Below are 19,556 nucleotides of genomic sequence, written 5' to 3' on the forward strand. Positions count from 1 at the left end.
GAGTTGTTTCAGTCATGTCCAACTCCTTATGATCATTTTGAGGGTTTTCTTGGCACAGATCTGAAGTGATTTGCCATTTCTTTTTCCAACTCATTTTACAGATGAGAAAACTGAGGTAAACAAGATTAAGCAACTTTTCCAGGTCATATAGCTAGTATCTGAGAGACCAGATTTGATCTTAAGAAGATGAATCTTCCTCACTCCAGGCTCAATACTCTATCCCAGCTGCCTTAAATAAGATTTATTTTGGCTATGAGAAGTGAAAAAGAAGTGAACACCATAGTTCCAAAATATGGGACAGTAGGTAATGGTTGTATTCTTTCATTAACAGAAATAGTGAAATCACTTTCAAATAGTGAAGATGGCAGCCAGTTGTTAAGGAATATAAAAAATATATCCCCCCCTTGGGGGGAATATTTTTAATTTTGTCTTTGGTAACTCCTAGAATTAGCACACTTCCTTGAATAGAGTTGGTATTTAATAAATACTACTTAGATTGGAGTTACTAGTATGATTGCAGTTTAGATGGGTTAAATGAAACCTTTTGTAAAGAGTTGGTAGACACATTCCTAGGTGGAAAGGAAGATACTAGTAGAGGGGACGATAAAGTTACAAGAGACAGCTATAGTTGGAGAAGCTTTTTAGAGGAGGGAAGAAAATGGTGCAAGAGCAGAGAAGAAAGGACATCTATGGATGAATAGAAATACTTATCTTTTGAAACAGAAGAGATGGAAGAGATTAAGTCCGCGATACTATTAAGTTTAGGGAAAGGAAATTGAAGAACTTCCTGTTTGAGGCCTTAATCTCTTATTAAATAGGATGTTTGGCAATCTGCTGAGTGTTTAAATGCTGTGCGGTATGGTTAAGGGTTTGAGGAGGGATTAAGAACAATTAATATAGAAAATAAAAGGACTTAGTGAAGATAGAATAGAAAAAATGTTCATTGGGAAAAGAGCTAGGTTAAAGCTATGTACCATGAATTTGTAATTTAGTAAAGTTTTTTACATTAAGAACAGAGACCATTTTGTTTTTAAAGCAGCAGTGAATAGAGAACTTGCCTGAGAGTCCTGAAAACCTGGCTTCATGCCTCACTGTTGTCACACACTGGTTGTATGACCCTCAGCAAAAGCACTTAACCTCTCAGAATATCAATAACTCAGACTGAAATAATGATCATAACTTAGTGTGTACATATACACCTATGTTTGTGTGTGTGTGTGTGTGTGTGTGTGTGTGTGTGTGTGTGTTTGCAAAGCACTTTATAGGTGACACATTGAGACATGCAGAAGTAAAGTGACTTGTCCAGATCATACAGTTATTAGGTATCTGAAGGCCTAGGTTGAATTTTGGTCTTTCTGACTCCAGGAAATAAATGTACATTACTTCCCTACTTTTAGCCTATCTTTAGCCCAATTAAAGTTCAGGGCTATGTGAATTTTGTTTCAGTTTTGTGCTATCCAAAGAGTTAAACAGATACAAATTAATTTTATTGTATTGTATATTGCATTCTTATCTCAAAATGATAGGTTTCAAATAACTTATAACTTCTTAAACTTTTAGATATGCTGGAGTAAATACAAATTTTTTTATGGAAAAAGGGGAACTGCAAAATAATCAGCTTCAATGTTGAAAGTTTGTAGTTTGTTATCTAGTGACTTCACTAGATTATTTTTTATTTTTATTATCTTAGGAGAAAAACCCATTTCTATCAGATTTTTGTAGTAGTTGAAATTTTAATCTTATAAGTGAGCTGGACATAAATCTTTGTCACAAGCCGACCATTACAAATTACTTGAATGATTTCTTAATGTTGTCTTTTAATAAAATATGTTTTGCAGATTAGCATAAAATGGCAGACCAGAGACAACGTTCACTTTCTACCTCTGGAGAATCATTGTACCATGTTCTTGGGTTGGACAAGAATGCAACCTCAGATGATATAAAAAAATCATATAGGTAAGAAAATTTTAGCCTTTGGAAATTAACTTAAGTGGCCACATGATGCTGTTCATTATGTTTAGAGCTGGATTTTGATGGATATAGGATTTCAATAAATGAAAAGCTCTTCAGATGTCCAATTTTTCTTTGGAGACAATTTGTAAATTATAGGTGACAATAATTTTGTTTGGATTTTGTATTTCTAGTTATAAAAGTGCTTGTTTCCTAGAATATTTAAAATTTATATTCTTAGATTTTTTTTTTAATGGGAAAGTAACACCTTGCAGAATTTGCACATGAAATACAAAACTATTGATTTCTAAATCAGTACTTTTGAAAGAAGGTGTGAATATATTTAAAGATATCCTTTTAGCCTTTGATATATATGCAGGACTTTGAGGAGAGGAACACAGACACGTACCTTTTCAAACATGACCAATATATTGATTTGGTTTTTTCAACTGTACTTATTTGTTTCAGGGAAGGGACAATAATTGGGAAGTGAAAGTGCTCTCTGGGGGGAAAAAAAGAATATCAATAAAACATTGAAAAAGAGGCATGGGTAGGGAGAAGAAGAATGTTCTGTGTATACTTTTTTAACAGTGTGATCATTTTAATAGGCTTTTTAAAAAAAATTTTTAATAAATGTTTTTATTTTTCAAATACATGCAAAACCTTGTGTTCCAGATTTTTCTTCCTCCCTTTCCCCTACCCTGGACAGCAAGTAATCCAATCTAAGTTAAACATGTACAATTCTTCTAAACACATTTCCATATTTATCATGATGTGCATGAAAAATCAGATCAAAAGGGAAAGAAAAAAAAAAACCAACAGAAAAGGTGAAAGTACTCTGCTGTAATTCATATTCAGTCTTCATAGTCTTTTCTCTGAATGTGGATGGCTCTTTCGATCACGAGTCTGTTGGAATTGTCATGAATCACCTCATTGTTGGAAAAAGTGAAGTCCATTACAATTGATCATCACATAGTCTTGTTATTGCTGTGTACAATATTCTCTTGATTCTAGTCATAATCGACTTCTCATAAAAAAAATTATTCACTTCCATGCAGCTTCCTTTTTCACATATTTTACTTATAAAAATGTTTTCACTCAGTTTTTTTTTTCAGTAAAAAGTAAATAAATTCACTGTTTGATTAGGTGATAGTAGTTATAGTCCTAGTAGTAGAAACAACAAATAAGATTTCTTTTGTCATCCCTACTAAGTAAAAAAATGCATGACCCAATCTATGAGGGTTGTATGTACTACTTGGCCAGCAAATTCTTGATCTGTGTTACTTAATTTTTGTGCATTTTATTTACTTTAATCACTTAAACCTAACGAATTCCTTGGATTTGTGGGAATATTCTTTAAACCATTTGGTCTAACCAAGTATCTTAGTATTCACGTCTGGTCATCTTAAGTGTTAAAATAGATAATGGCAAGCAAACATGATGTAAAAAGTTTTTTTAGTTTGTTTTTTTACCCCAATATTCAGTAAGTTAAATGGAACACTAGAGGTCAGTAGTAGGCTTTATAGGTTTCTTAAAGAGAGAAGTCTCCCAGTATTTGATAACAATGAAGTTATGGCACTGTTGTCATAAGTAAATTTTATATAGTGTAAGAGAAACAATGTATGCAGCTGATCTTTCCATATCTCCTTGAGCATGGTTACTTTTGTCATTATAGGATCGTTCTTATATCCCAATTGTTGTGGTTTTGGGGTTTTGGTTGTGTTTTTTTTGTTTTTTAATCTAAGAATATGAAGGTAGAAATGTAGGTGCAAATGAATGAAACTATAAAATGAAAAAAAATTTCCTATATTGACTGTTGTTCCACATGGATGAATGGAAAAGTGAAAGAGCAAGGAATTAAATTTAAATGGACAAAATTATTTTTGTTTGCAGAAAGCTTGCATTGAAATATCATCCTGACAAGAATCCAGATAACCCAGAAGCTGCAGACAAATTTAAAGAGATTAACAACGCACATGCAATATTGACTGATGCCACAAAAAGAAACATATATGACAAGTATGGCTCTTTGGGCCTTTATGTAGCTGAGCAGTTTGGGGAGGAGAACGTGAATACCTATTTTGTGCTATCCAGCTGGTGGGCAAAGGTGAGAAGAAAGTGCTTCTTTTAAAAAAGTGTTAATGAGACTCTTCTTTTCAGGGTGTTCCTTGGGATTTTCTAAAATTGTGTTTATACAATTTAGTGTTTTGTAATAGCTAGTTGAAAAACATTGGATTGTAAGAATTTTACAGTATAAAAATTGAATACAGGAAAATGTAAATGAGAAAATCAAAGGAAAGGAAACAGAATGCTATATCATCCTTTAAAAATATTTATTGACACTTTTTGATTTTGTATCTCTCTTCTTTTCCAATCTGTTCCTGCCCTTCTCCAGAAAAATCATCTTATATATAGCAAAAAAAGAAAGAGGGAAGGGGAAAAATACTTCAGCAAAACTAACCAACATATTAACTGAATTCAACAATGCAGCACTATCTCCACCTCTGCAAGGAAAGGAGAGAAGTGAATTTTCATATTTCTTCTTTGGGCCTGAACTTGGGTATTTCATTGACTAGGAGATTATGGGTATGGATTATCGCATGGGATGTCCAAGTCACTTGATGCCTTGGTTAGTTATACTAAGTGCCTCTTACTTTCTTTTTTAAGTTTTTTTTTTTGTTGTTGCTAAAGGATGGCTCTTTGGAAAGGGGAGAAGGATCTGTTAGGATTGAGAATGATCTCAAAGCAAGAAGGGTTGTGTTTTGTTTTGTTTTTTAATACAGAGTTTATTTTTAAAAAATAGGTTGCAAGTGAAATACAGTAGAAACTACAGCAGTTTTTGATGCTTTTTCCCATAATAATGCATTAACAATTATGAAAAGCACTTTTACATATATTCATCTTTTTATTTGAATGCCCAATGACAGCCAAATCAATTTTTTTTATTAAAAGAGGTGTTTATTAAATGTTTTAAAATAAGGAACCAATCCTCTCTTTAGCTATCCTAAATATTAAATCTTTGTCCAGTGAGTATTGCCAGACCACCTCAAGAGTATTGAATTGGAAATCAAATAAATCCAAGCTAGTTCTTATTGCCTTGGTGAATTTAGACAAATCTGATTTCTTTGGACTTCATTTTGCTAATCTGTAAAATAAAAATGACTTCTAAAGTCCTTTTCAGCTCAAAAACTGCCATCCTATGATAGATATCCTCGCGATAAAAGAAAAGATATAAGGGGGGGAAAAAAGCCTTTTCAAAGGAAGTTACTGTTAATTGGGAGCATACAACCTCTTTGGAGAGACTAAAGAATTGAGAAAGTTGGTTTCTTTGTGTATCTGAAGAGAATAAGAAATAAAATCTTCTTGGAATAGTAGGCTATTTTTCATTGTTTATGGTAAATTTAAGCAAATACCAAAATGGAGGTAATTGGCATTTATAAACTTATATTTATTGTAAGGGATAAAGACCTAGAGAAATTTTTTTGAAGAGCTTGACAAGATCCTTGAAACCAAATCAACATATTTTGATAGCAACTTAATGCCACATTAATAATAGCAACCAATACTTTTGATACTTTAAGATTTGCAGAGTACTTTTCTGAGATGATCTCAATTGAATCTTCACAATCCTTCCACAGATGGTGATCCCTATTTTCTATCTGGATAGACTCAGTCTCAGTGAAATTAAATGACTTACCCATAATCATATATTAGGAAATATAAGATACAAGAGGCAAGTTAAGATGCCTCAGCCCTATTTCTTTATTATCGTGCTACCTTTCAAAGTGAAATTGACAAACAAATGAAATTATATAGACTAAAACTGGGAATGGAAAAAGATGTGAAACTTGATTATCACGCTTCCCTCCAAAAATAAGTAAAACAATCATAATCATTTTTCTCTTCTTCCCTTCATTCCACTTTTGTTGATTTTATCTACTCCCATCAGTTCAGTTTTCCTCTCTGTGCAGTTCAGGTTCAAATCTACAATTCTTTCTACTGAACTCCATTGTCAAATCACAAACTCGGTATGTCAAAAGCAAACGTCATTATCTTTCTCACTAAAGCCACTCCTATGATTCTTATTTCTCCCATAATGTACTATCATCAGTAGTTTATTTCAGTCACCTAAATTTTCAATTCAGTAATCCTTAACCCTTCTTTTTTCCTTCACTTTTATATATAATTAGTTATGAAGTCTTCTTATTCTATCCACACCATCTTTTCCACCTATTTTCTTCTTCTATTCACACAGACCTTGCCCTAATTCAGACCACTATAATTAGCTTCCACATTGATTCTCAGTATCAAATCTATTTTCTTTTACCTAACTGCCAAAACAGTCTTCCTAAACTGCAGATCTGTCCATGTCACTACTATTCATGTCTCAAGGATCTTCATTCAGCAGCTCTGGGCCTCTAGAATAAAATATAAACTCCTTAGTCGGGCTTTATACAATCTTGAGTTCAACCTATTTTACCATACTTCATGTATTATCCTCCCATAATACATACTATATTTGAGCCTAACTGGTCCCATTATTCCTTACATACAGTATTCCATTTGTAGCCTTTGTATTTTTGCAGAAGCTGGAATACCTAGAATGTATTTCCATCTTATTTTTACCTCTTAGAATCCCTAACTTCCTTCAAGACTCTCCCACATTCCTTTTCTTTATCCTCATACTTAGTGTTCACATTGATGGTGCTACTCTTGTTCTTTTAGTCTCCCACAAGTGTTGTACATTACAATCTATAGAAATTTGTATATCTGGCCATAATCTCCTGTCAGATTTCCAACTGAGAAGCCATCTCTAGTCTAAAGCCCTCATCTACCTCTCTTTTTTCCTCACTTTTGTTCTTGTCTCACTTTCTTTTCTGCAAAGTCTTGACCAGTTCGGTTAATTGGCTTGGCTTTTCATCTTTTGCCCCCTTATCATCTTAACATTTTTCCCCTTCCATGAGTCAGCCTTGCATTTCCCCATTATCCATCTTCTGCTACTATTCAAACATTGCTAAATACTACCCCAAAAAATTCATAAGACCATACTGATGGAGACCCATTGAATTCTCATTACCATTCGCATATGGGCTTTTACTACTGTGTGCCATGTACCCTACACAGAAACTCTACTAAATTTACTCTTCTTAATCTCCCTACATCACCTTTTTTCATCCTCCTTAACTCATTAAACCTCATTAAACTGAAAATTTTATGCCTATCCACCAGCTTTCCTCCCACTTCTGTACCTCAGATCACCTCAATATCATCTTCCATTTTCTATTCAAGGGAGAAGATGAAGTATCCTTTTTCTTACCACCAACCCTTCTCCACTTCCACCCCCAAATATCTTCTCTTAATCCCAAATCTTTCTGTCTCCTCCAGGATTGTGCTCTAATTCAGTCATCACTGCTCTAATTCACTTCTCCTTATCCTCTGGTTCTTTCCCTGATGCTTCCAAATGTACTCATTCTTTCTCATCCTCCAAAAAAAAAAAAAAAAAAAAAATCTGTACTGCCATTCCCTAAAACTATCTGCCCTTATTGTCTCTCCACTTTTCTACTTCCTACTCACCTCTCAGCATCTTCAAATTTGACTTTCCTACCACAGAATTAAAATTGCTTTCTTCAAAGTGATCAAAGGTCTCTTTATTGCCTTTTGTTAGTCCTCGTCTTTTTTGACCTCTCTGCATTTTGGTTACTCTTTCTTTTTGTATTTACTATGCTCTCTGAGGTATCGTAACCCTGCTTAGTTTTTATTTTCTTCCTACCTGTCACATCAATCTTTCTTAGTCTGATTTTCAGGTTCATGATTGATATTTATCCTATGCATGAATATGTAGTTCAGGGCTCTGTCCTGGGCCTTTTCTTTTCCCTTTCTACTTTCTTGATGATGTCATAAGCCTACATGGATTCAGCAGCTATAATCTTTATTCCATTGACAACCTACCCTGTACATTAAGCTTTCATTTCTCTTCTGAGTTCTGGTTCTACATCTCCAATGGCCTGTTCAAAATCTCTACCTGGATATATACTCTGTAGGCACCTATGTTAATGGCTATAGACTTATATGCCTTCTTTTCTCATCTTTATGACAGTGAGATATATGGCACATTGACAGTATAATGAGAGAGAAACAAGATAGCTTTTGCATAGTATTCTCTACAGCAGAGCAGATCTTTTTAGCCACAGGTGAATGGTACAGCAAATGAATACAAGACCCTGCTAATATATTTATTAGTTGATAGCAGAAGAAAAAGTAAGCATTTGATTTGTCCCTTATCCTCAAAAGGTTCTCTTCCATATTTTAAGTTCCTATAAAATTCTTTACTATTTACTGTTCAGACAGTGACATGCATTTAGATGGCCAGCCCAGTGAGTTAGTAGATCAATACATCAATTAATAAGTATTTATTAAACAAAAATGAAAACCATCCCTTTCCTCAGAGGGAGAAGATATGTATAAATATAAATAAATGCAGAGTATATACATAATAGATTTTGAGGAAGAGGCAACTTAGAAAGAAACTAGAGATTCTGAGAGATGAATATGAAAGATAGAATTACATTCCAGGTATAGGAGACAGCCAGTGCAAAGGTAAGAAGGTCAGTATAACTGGATCATATTGTTCTTGGGAATAACAAAGAATAAGGCTGAAAAAGATAGATTGGAGCAGGGTTGGAAAGGGCTTTAACTACCCTTAAAAAAGGAATTTTATTTCATATTTAATTCTGGAGATAGTTGAGAAGAAGGAAATGATCAGATTTGTACTTTAGGAAAAACCTATTTGACAGTTATTTAAAGAATGGATAGGAATGAGGATAGAGACCTGTAGTAGGCAGACTTTATAGGAATTTATTCCAATAGTCTAGGCATTATTAGGACAATGACTTAGGCAACAGAATTGAATTAGTGGAAAAGAGATTGTTTTGGGAAAATTCCATTATGCTTTTATAGTCCTGAGCGGCAATCCAGTGCAAATACCAATATTTAACACAAATATTCTCCTAGTCATGCTCTATGGCATTAAATCTTTTAAAATATCACCACTTTTAAGTAACAGATAAACCAAAAGGTAATGGGTAGACATAGTGGGCACAGACTTGAGTGTCATTGCACTGATGAGTACATTCAAAGAATAGCATGTGTGATGGCAAATGGCAAAAATGAGGATCACAAGGACAATCCAAGTGTTCTACTAATACACACAGAATGGAAAAAAGACCTTAAGGGAGGACACCAATAAAAGTGGGCATGTTTTCTGAGACAATACAGTTCGTAGAATGAGATGGCATAGATTGATTGTTTTTTGTATTGCTAGCTGGAATTAATCATAGATTTGTTGAAATATTCAGAATTGGAAATGGAACTTTATATATAATTTTTATTTTCTTCAGAATTATTGTGTTAGCCATTCTGCAGTGAGACGAGTTTTTTCGTGAGGGGGAACCAGTATAAAACTGGTTCACCATCTTCACATCAAAAACTAAGCAAGCACTATGCTAAACATTGGGATTTTTGAAGAAAATATGTTTTTAGTATGTTATGAATGGACTTTGAGTCAAACATAAGCATTCTCATCTTCATATGAGATTTTTTTTCTTATTTCCCTTTCTTGTCTTTGGAATTTCTTTTTTTTATCATTTTTTTATAATAACTTGAGATTTACTGTTCAGTAGTTTGAATAGGAGAGTGGTAGCATGTGTTGGGATTTTTCCCTATTCATTCTATATTGATGATCATCTTAAATTTTTTTTCTTTTTAACCCCAAGGCAATTGGGGGTTAAGTAACTTGCCCAGAATTACACAGTAAGTGCTAACTATGGGAGGCCAATTCTTCTTGTGAAACAAAAGAACTGTACGGTTCAGCACACATATATTGTATCTAGGATATACTGTAACATATTTAACATGTATAAGACTGCCTGCCATCTAGGGGAACGGGGTGGAAGGAGGGAAGGGAAAAATTGGAACAGAAGTGAGTGCAAGGGATAATGTTGTAAAAAGTTACCCATGCATATGCTCTGTCAATAAAAAGTTATAATTAAAGAAAGAAAGAAATATGGGAAGTCGAATTTGAACACAGATCCTCCTGACTCCAGGGCTGGTGGTCTATCTACTGTGCCATCTATATGCTCTGTCATTTTATATCTTAAATGCCATTCTGCAAGTATATTAAAATCTTGTACCTTGTGAGTTGGGAAGATATGTTAAATCTGGTAGTTGAAACAATTCACAATCTATTTTTTTCTACCCAGGCTCTGTTTTTATTTTGTGGGATCATTACTGGCTGCTATTGTTGCTGCTGTCTGTGCTGCTGCTTTAACTGCTGCTGTGGAAAGTGTAAACCTAAACCTCCTGAAGGTGATGACCAAGAATATTACGTCTCCCCAGAAGACTTGGAGGCACAGTTACAGTCTGATGAGAGGGGTAAGTATCTTTAACAGTTACAGCCCATGAAATAGATACAGCCTCCAGTGTGTGTGTGGGTAATAGCTAGAATGATCCCTGAACCAGTGTTGAACTATCTTGTCAAACAGGAGGGCATTGATACTGTGCTTGGAGTGTTTTTGGTGGAAGCTGGGACGTTTGAGGTGTGAACATGGAAATTTGAGGTAAAAATAGAAACAAGAATGACCAGATTTACATAAATAATTGTCTCCCACCCATTGACTCTGTAGTAATAGAATTATGGGGTTGAAAATTTGGAAGCTGGTGGTGGTTGGGAGGGATGGAGAAGGTGGACTTCTAGTTATGGGTAGCTAAAAAAAAAAAAATCTCAATAAATTTAAAAAGGTTTATTGGGGTGGGAACAATTGACTAGCTTTTTGGTCTCAGAACAGCAATGTTACTATGATATATCATAGTGACTTGTTGAAATGATCATTCTATTCCATTTCCTCATAAAGGGAATGGAGTGTTTCTGGTTAGGAATTTAGTCATCATGTAACAAAAGCTGCGTGTGTGCCTTTGTTCTCTTAGTGCAATAAAAGTATGTGTGTTTTCCCTTTTTCAGAGGCTACAGACACACCTATTGTGATACAACCAGCATCAGCCACAGAGACCACCCAACTCACAACTGATTCCCACCCCAGCTACCATACCGATGGATTTAACTAAGTTAAGAAAACACTGTAATTAGAATGGATAAATCAGTACCTGGCCAATCAACATTAGAATCATGAACAGTAGAAATAGAGATCGGGGAGGGAACAACTCCTGCCACAGGGAAAGGGCAGAGACTGACCTGCCAAGAATATTTTGTAATCCCTTCCGCCTTTCTGTCACCTTCAGTGTCGTATCTTGATGATACATGAAGTGCTGTAGCATGCAGTATTTAAAGCAGTTTAGCTACGGTCTTCTTTTCTTTTTCTTCTTTTTGTTTTTTGTTTTTGTTTTTTGTTTGTTTTGAATCGCATGTATGGGGTTTATGTTTTATGTATGTCTGTGTTGTAAATGTATCGAGGAGTTACTGAATTAAGTGATAATGGAAGCAGTCTGTATTCTAAGCAGTGATACCAGCTTACATAGATTTTTCAACCTACAAGTTTTAAGTGAGAATTGCTCTGAAGCCACTTTTGCTTCCATACAGTTTAGCTGTGAGGACCTTGACAAATAGGAAGGGGAATTCATTGATCTCAAACATGAGTACTTGTTCACATTCCCTACTTGGGTTAAAGCCAATGGATGACCTAGGACAAAATGGAAGGATATTTCCAAATAGGAATTTTATCCTTCTGGATCAGTTTCTGACCTTCATATATTGGCTTATTCTTTGACACTTCCCTTTTTTTCTTGAGCCCCAGAAATGAAGAGCTCCTTGCCCAGTATCAGAATGCCTGTGTTTTGGTCCCAACTCCCCTCTTTTCCATATGACCTTAGGCAAGTCACTAAACCTGTCTGAGCCTTAGTTTGCTTATCAGTAAAAATTAGGGGGTTCTGTTACATGATCTCTGACCCTCTGAGGTCCATTTCAGATTCTGTGATTATAAAGGAATCTGGAAATAAGAAAATTACTTAAAACATATAATCTCAATGTTTATGTGGTATATACTTTGTACCTGATTTCTTCAGCCTTGTTTACGTACATCATTGTGAGTTTTTTTTCTTCCTCAGGTAAATTTATTGTGGAAATGAAAAACATTTCATTTTTTTTTTATTGAAACAAAATCATGTTGACAGTGGTTTTCTATATCTGAAATTTACTTTTAAGATTCTTCTGCTATCCCATCAGTTGCTCTATAATGTAATCATCTTGCTTTTCTTTGCATTTAACAGATCCTATGCTAAGGAAGATGCAGGTGGTTGGGTTGCAGTGGTTCGTTTTTCCCACACTCCAAAACTATAGGGGTTGTGAGGGTAGGACAGGGTAAAGAGTCAAAATAGCTGTCAACTTCCAACCTGGTACCCTGGAATTAGATCCACACTGTATTCGTTACCTTGCATTTTTTTTATCCTATTGAGTTTTGTTCTGGCTTCTTGTTTTGACATTCCTCCAGTCATCATTCCTTTTGGAGACCCTCTTCAGCAGTTAATTTAAAGTAACAAAGTCTTTCCGTGGTTGAGATTCTTAGTGTTGAAGGCACACAGAATTTTTTCTATTAAAGCTTGATCAATATGGGGGCCTCTTTCATAGATATTATAAATTATAACATTCATAAATAATCATCTGGAAAGTTACCCAACTCTCAATTTTGCCACTATTTAAATGATTTTAGATTTCTGAAGAGACTAATTGGTAATTCTGCTAAGTCAGTCCAAAGTATTCTTAAAAGCTCTTTGGTCAAGAATGGCAATATATAAATTATAGTTATCTAGGATTAGTTGTAATGATGTCCTTTACTAAGCCTCCATCACATAAGCCTTTCTCTTTTCCTTTGTCCCCCTTGTTTTCATCCTATTTTTCTTTCTCCCTAATAGGCTTAGCTTTGACACAATCACAGATGGTAATCTGTAAAGGTATCATGTCATTGCCCCCATTTTGAAATTTTATAAAGCAAATAGCTCTTTTAGACTGAGTTCATAGGTTAATGAGAAGTCTGTTTAGTGACTCTTGCAGGCTAAAACCAAGACTGATAGAATTAAGAACAGACTACATTTATTTCTACTTTGATCTAAGAATTGGGTGTCCAGAAGACAAAATCATTAATTACTCTTCTCAGTTCTTGTTTCTCAATTGTTGGCCCCTGATGCTTCATTAACAAAGAACTTCATATGATGAATAATAGTATACTTTGTAATTATTGGTCTTGATTATTATATTTTCAAATGAACTTTATGTAAGGAGTAGATTTCCCATCACTTTTTGCTAGACATTTTAATTGGTGCCATTTGCAGGAAGTATCTAAGGAATTCTCTATGAAGTAAATACAATAGGTTTCCTTAGTTATATGCCTGGTATGTACTAAGTTACAAAGCCCAGGGTTACTTTTCTCCCCCAGAGTTTGATTTAAAAACACCATTGAAGTCCCTTGTTGAATCTGTGAAACTTTTTTAGATTTTGGGAGGTATTTTTTTTTGATTCTTTGATGGTTTCTTGTTTTTGTTTTTAAACAATGTATCTAATGGTTAAAATTGAAAATTTCTTCAACATTAATTAGAATTTGGGAGTAGGGTGAACCTGGTTTTTTGTTTTTTTGTTTTTTTCTCACTAGGACTTGCCAAAATCAACTTCTTAGACAACTTGTTTAACCCATAAGCCTATTGGTTCTCTTGGCAGAATTGAGGCATGATGTTGAAATGACTGTCACAACAGCATTAAGGAGAAAATTCTGATCTAGACATTTTTCCCCTTCATGTTTAAACCCTCTTCCTCTTTTCCCCATATGTCTTTGTAAACTTCCTTTCCCCTTTATTAGGAGAGAGGCCTAATAAGAAGCTCCAACCTTGCATTTTTAAATCATTAATAGCTGGTATGAGACACAAACTTATTTCTGAGGATATATAAATCTGGCCAATATTGTATTTAAAACTGGTTTGCAGTGCATAGTTATTAGCTTTTAACGCCACTGATACTCCCTGAGGGAAGCAATTGAAAGTAGCAGAAGAAATGTATGGCATCTAGCTTTTGTGATCAGCACTGAGGTTATAGATATTTCCATTAACAATAAAAGAGGGGATAATGCTCGAACCTATGCTCATCCTAAATTTACATTCATCTTTATTCAAGCCCTAAAACTGGTGGAAAGTGCATTGTGGTCGTTTTATATTTCAGGCACTCTGAAAATAAAGAGGGTGATGGAACAAGAGTGATCTGTGCCATTAAAAATATTAATTCAGCTTAAAATCCAAGTTGGTAACAAGTGTGTATGGTCTTAAATTTTCAAAAAAGAATGCTTTAGAAGGGTTTTTCTTCCAGAGCTGCTAAAAACAAAGTTCAAAAATTATTAATCAACTCTCATTACTAGGAAACTGCCCTGTTTTAAGTGATCATAATGACAGCACTGCAAAGGAAGTAGATTCTTTGAGCCCAAGAATTGCTAGTAATGAGGAGAAAGTACTTTTATTTCTTTAAAAATGTTACTAACAACTTGGAAGATGCTTCTTCCTTCTACTCTCAAGCCTTTCTGCCTGTTGGTTAAAGCTAAACTATTATGTGTATAATGAGACATATCTGATAACTTGTGTTTCTCAGTCCATGTTTAATATGATCTTTAATGGGTCTTATAAAAATGAATCTCGTAAACTAATGTTTTTAAAATGTTACTATTATCATTTCATTTTTATATATCTTTTTTTTCTCCTTCCCAGAAAGCCAACCTTTAAAAACCAATACACACAAACTCTCTCACTCTCTCTTTCTCAATATAGTCCTAAGAGGGCTATAGAAGACTCAAAAGCCTCTTATCTAAGTGTGTCAAAGTGAGTAGTTTGCCAGGCTTATGTATGTTCAGGCTATGTGAATATTGCTTAAAAAAATGTAAAGTTTTCCCCAGAGTTGAAGGCATATCTAAAGAAATTTCTAGCCAAATTTTTTTCTTTGCAAAGGATTTTAAAGAAACAATGGCTTTTGCACTTCAACATTGTGTGCCAAGATTCTCCCAAGCGTTCCTGAACTCAGAACCATCACAAATAGATATGTTCCAGAATAGAATCTGCAACATTAATTGGGGAGGAGCCTCTTAAGCATGCTAAATACTTGCGTCAAAATCCTATAACTTTAATGGAAATAAGAGCTAATTTTGTGTGTGTGTGTGTGTGTGTGTGTGTGTGTGTGTGTGTGTGTGTGTGTGTGTGTGCATCTCTCCAGCATCACTTTTGAGTTCTCACTTATTTTTTTTAAAAGTTTCTTTCCTACTCACAGTTACTTGAGTGCTTCCTGAGACATGGGTATATCTTTGTGAAATTTTAGAAACAGGGATGAAGTCAGATTTGAGAAGATGTGAATTTGACTTCTTTAACTCACACATACACACTTTACATAGATGTATATATATATATATACACATACATTTTTGAGATCATTTACTCCTGGGATGTCCCCTAAAGTAATAGTATTTAATTTTTGTTTCTTTGGTAATTTCTTGTTTTTCTTTTTTTAAACAGTGTACTTAATGGTGAAAATTAAAAATTTCTGCAATAGTAAATAGAATTTGGGAGCAGGGTGAACCTGGCTTTCTTCCTCCCCCTCCCCCTTACTAGGACTTGCCAAAATCAACTCTTTAGACAACTTGTTTTACCCATGAGCTTGCTGGGCCTTTTGGCATATCTGAGGAACTAGATCTGAGATCATATAATAATTGTTATAAAAGGCATGATGTTGTCATGACTATGACAACATCAAGAAGAGAATTCTGATCTAGAGAGTTCACCAAGTTGTTTTTTAAAGACTATTTTTCTTACATAATAGTGATGAAGTTGATATAGCTTATATTAGTCTCATTCCTCTTATAGTAGAAATCTCATTGCTTTTAAGAAAATCTTGAAGTAAATGGCTTTTGCACCTAATAAAAACAAGATTTTGGAGTTTGGGTTTTTGTTTGTATTTCATTTTGATAAAATAGGGGAAAATATCAATTCTCCATTTGTTCTCCATTTCTAAAACTTGTGAACATTTTGGTAACAGCTGATCACATTTTCTATTCTACACAGGAATATTTTGAACCTATTTTATTTTCATTCTGATTTTTGTGCTTTGTAATACTTACAAACTGCTTTAGATGTTTGTGTTCATTGTGTTCTTTAAACTTTTCTTAAGCTTTCTGAAATCACATAGATACATTTAACAGTACACTTAGGCCCTTCAGGGGGGAAGGAGAGAGGCAGGAATCAGTCATCTGCTCAGAGAGCAAGATTGAAGCCTTGGAACTATATAAAGATTGGATCATGATAATGATGATGATGGTTTCCCTGAATGACCACTTTTATCAATAACCATATCTCATTACAAAGCCCATCTGGCTATCTTTTTCCTACTTTGCTGAAATTGAGCTCTTTTTACTTAGAGGCATTGCTTCTATGTATTAATAAGGCTTCCTACAATTTAGATTCTGTGTGAGGCTTGAAACTACGACCTTAAACCTTTCAGAGCTTTACTAAAAGTGCTCAGAAGCCTCATGAAATCCACTTATCTTTCAGACTTATGAAAGGAAACTTAATATGTGTTTATCAGTTTTGCCTCAATTCTGAAAGGACTGATTAGGCCTGTTATCAATTTAAACCAAAATGTGGAAAAGACAAAAAACTTTTTCAATCTATCAGGCCCCAAAAGAGAGGGTATTCTGAACTTAAGAAGCTGTATTTGTCTATAATCAATTCAACTCAATTTTAAGAACTTTTCTTTATGGAAATGTAAATCACTTAAAAATAAAAGATCAATGTCCCACCAACTGTGTGACTTTAGGTTTATGCTTATACTGAGAAAGGAAATACTGATTAGTTTACAGGATGAAGAGTGGTAATACCTATATTGAAAAGTGTTTCTCTCCTATTTCATTTAATCTGGTTATTGTGTTTCTGTTCTGCTCAGCATAAAGTTTCCTTTGGTGTTTTACATCCAGTTTTAAACCCCCTTATCCTCCCTTGAAACATTACTAAGCTTAAGATTCATTTAGATAGAGACAATTCAAAAAATTTATTTTTTTTTTTTTTTTTTTTTTTATTTTTTTTTGGGCAATCAGGGTCTAAGTGACTTGCCAGGGTCACACAGCTAGTAAGTGTGTAAGGATTTGAACTCATGGTCCTCCTGATTCAGGGCCATGTGCTCATTCCACTATATCACAAGCTGCCCTGACAATTCAAACTCTCAACAAGATTCTGGATGATTAATGCAGGGAACTTCTAGAATGATGGAATTGAGAGGCTAGACATATAAAAAAAATAATAATAACTTTTATCCAACTTCTAACATTAGAACTGTGAACACAGAAACAGAAATGTCCTTAAATTGCAATTCGTCAGTCCTGTGGTACTTGCAAAAAATGAATATCTTTTCATGTCTTTGAAAAGCAAGGCTCAAATCACATGCTGTAAATGTGAGATTGTGATAGTGTGTCTTTGTCATGTATGTACATATGTGTATATGTTTATACAACAGGTATGTCGATACTGTTGCTGATAAGTAATAAAGCAACAATAAAACTTGACTCTAAAATGATTCCTTCAAACTTTTGATTTGACATATGGAAGCACGGATACTGTCTTTAGACTATTTCTTTTAGCTTCAAGAAAAGAAGAAAAATTAGAATCCTTTGAAGCAGCTATGTCAATCCTGTTGTGTAAATAGAATACTTGAGTGAGAGAAATCCATGACAGACTGGAAAGCCCATGCTGTTAGTTTACATGTAGATTCCTCAGGCTTTTTCCCAGTATTAGAATAGATGCATCCCAGGACAGGTGGTGCTCAGGTCCATCTTTTTCACTGTATAGTCCAGCTGCTTAGTTTGCTTGCAAGGAGAAACTACTATTTGGAATATATTTAGTAGGCTTTAAAAACTGGAAATGAATTGCATTGGGCACAGTAGTCATTGTCACTTAACACTATTCTTTTAGTCTGGAGCACAGAATAGCTTCAAAGCCTTGAAGATTCCTCCCGGTGTGAACAGATTCATGTATAAAACTTTACATTTGACATTGAGTTATAAATAAATTGCTTTCTGGGTCCACAAGATGTGAAGTATAGGGGAGACCAGAAGGAGAGAAACTGCTTCCTTTTTCCCAATTAGTCCTTTTCCTCTCTTACCTCAAACATAAAAAAAAACAAAAAAAAAAAAACCAGTTTTTCTTGGCACAATCTATGAGCCATTTAACTTGTCATCTTAATAAAAGTGTATGGCATTTCTTTGTGATTTAGGTAGGATAGCCAACAAGTAATCCTGGTTCTTTCACCTCCCTTTTGTCCAGTGCCCCAGCTTTGGGGAAGAGACTGCATAAGGGAAGTGGATGTTGCATTTTTCAAACTTCAGTTTTTTAGTTCAAGGCAATCCCCAAGTCGAATTAATAGTGATGGGAAGGTATTTTGCTTTTGAATTGTATTTCACTTTTGGGTGTGGGGAAGATAACATGTTTAAAAACAAAACAACAACCCAAATATAACTGTATCTGGAAAGCAATTTTATATATATATATATATGTAGACATATATTTTGTTATGTTACTAAAGGACCATAATTTGAATTGTATGTAAGTAGATGTGGCTGTCAGAACTTTTTGGATTGTTACACTTGATACTACTGAGCTCCTGTACATACATAAGGTTAAAGCCGAAGGAATTATTTTATGGTTTAGCATGGTAATTTATGTATTGTATGTCTGAATATCCACTAAAATAAAGATTGCTAAATTATCTATCTGAAATTACTGTTGTAAAATAAATGTTTTCAATGCATATCAGTGTTTGGTCTTTGTTTAAAACTGGTTTTATTGAACATATAGGTTCTGTTGTAACTGAAATCATGTGGCATAGTTATGCCCTTATACATAATAGATGCTTAGTAAATGTTGAACAGATAATAAGGTGGGCATTCTTCGATTTTGTCCCAGACCTATTAGCCTATTGGATAAGTAGAAATAATCCTGCTGAAAGTTAATAGTAATAATAATAGTTTGTATTTATGTGCTACATTGGTTTACAAATTGCTTTACACTGTTTATCTTACATTCCAGAGAGAACAAAGTGACTGGAAAACACGCTAGATGACATAATATAATACCTATTTTTTATATGCAAGCTCCTGTGCAGAATGATAGAACCACAAAGATAGAATACAAGCTTTGCCCTCAATGCACTTATAAACTAATAGAGAAGGAATTTGATGCACAGAAATTATTCTAGTATTAGAATTGAGCTAAGGATGAAGAAGGCCAGAAGTTTCAGGAGGTGTCCATCACTTAACAGGTTGCAGTCTGAAGCAGCTTCACGTTAAAAGTGATTTTAGAATTGAACTTTAAAAGTAGGGAAGTATTTTAAGATAGGACAGACCATTTTGGGTACAGAAAATAACATGAACAGAAAAGTGTAAAGTATGGGAAAAGAAAGAGATGAGTGATTTTATTGAAATAAAAGAGCAAGTAAAGGAATAATATGAAATTAAGTTGGAAGATCTCAGGTAATAAGATAATTTATATTATTAGATCAAAAATTTCGAATAAAAAATTGATGAGATCAA

At 34.2% G+C, this 19,556-nt stretch overlaps 1 protein-coding gene across 3 annotated transcripts in view; it reads left to right on the forward strand.

Moving 5' to 3' along the window:
• Positions 1-11,309, forward strand: part of DNAJC5 (DnaJ heat shock protein family (Hsp40) member C5) — a 50,067-nt gene extending 38,758 nt beyond the window's left edge. For 2 of the 3 annotated variants that reach the window (XM_074288910.1, XM_074288911.1), the window contains exons 2-5: positions 1,839-1,956; positions 3,844-4,057; positions 10,209-10,380; positions 10,967-11,309. In XM_074288910.1, the coding sequence (XP_074145011.1) occupies positions 1,850-1,956; positions 3,844-4,057; positions 10,209-10,380; positions 10,967-11,070 (597 nt within the window). In that variant the 5' untranslated portion in view covers positions 1,839-1,849 and the 3' untranslated portion in view covers positions 11,071-11,309. Of the gene's footprint in view, positions 1-1,838; positions 1,957-3,843; positions 4,058-10,208; positions 10,381-10,490; positions 10,566-10,966 lie in introns of all 3 variants that reach the window. The other variant, XR_012486325.1, reaches the window with a different exon arrangement.
• The last annotated feature ends 8,247 nt before the right edge of the window (positions 11,310-19,556 follow it).

This window comes from Sminthopsis crassicaudata, chromosome 2, assembly GCF_048593235.1.
Source record: "Sminthopsis crassicaudata isolate SCR6 chromosome 2, ASM4859323v1, whole genome shotgun sequence".
NCBI classification, from domain to species: Eukaryota; Metazoa; Chordata; class Mammalia; order Dasyuromorphia; family Dasyuridae; genus Sminthopsis; species Sminthopsis crassicaudata.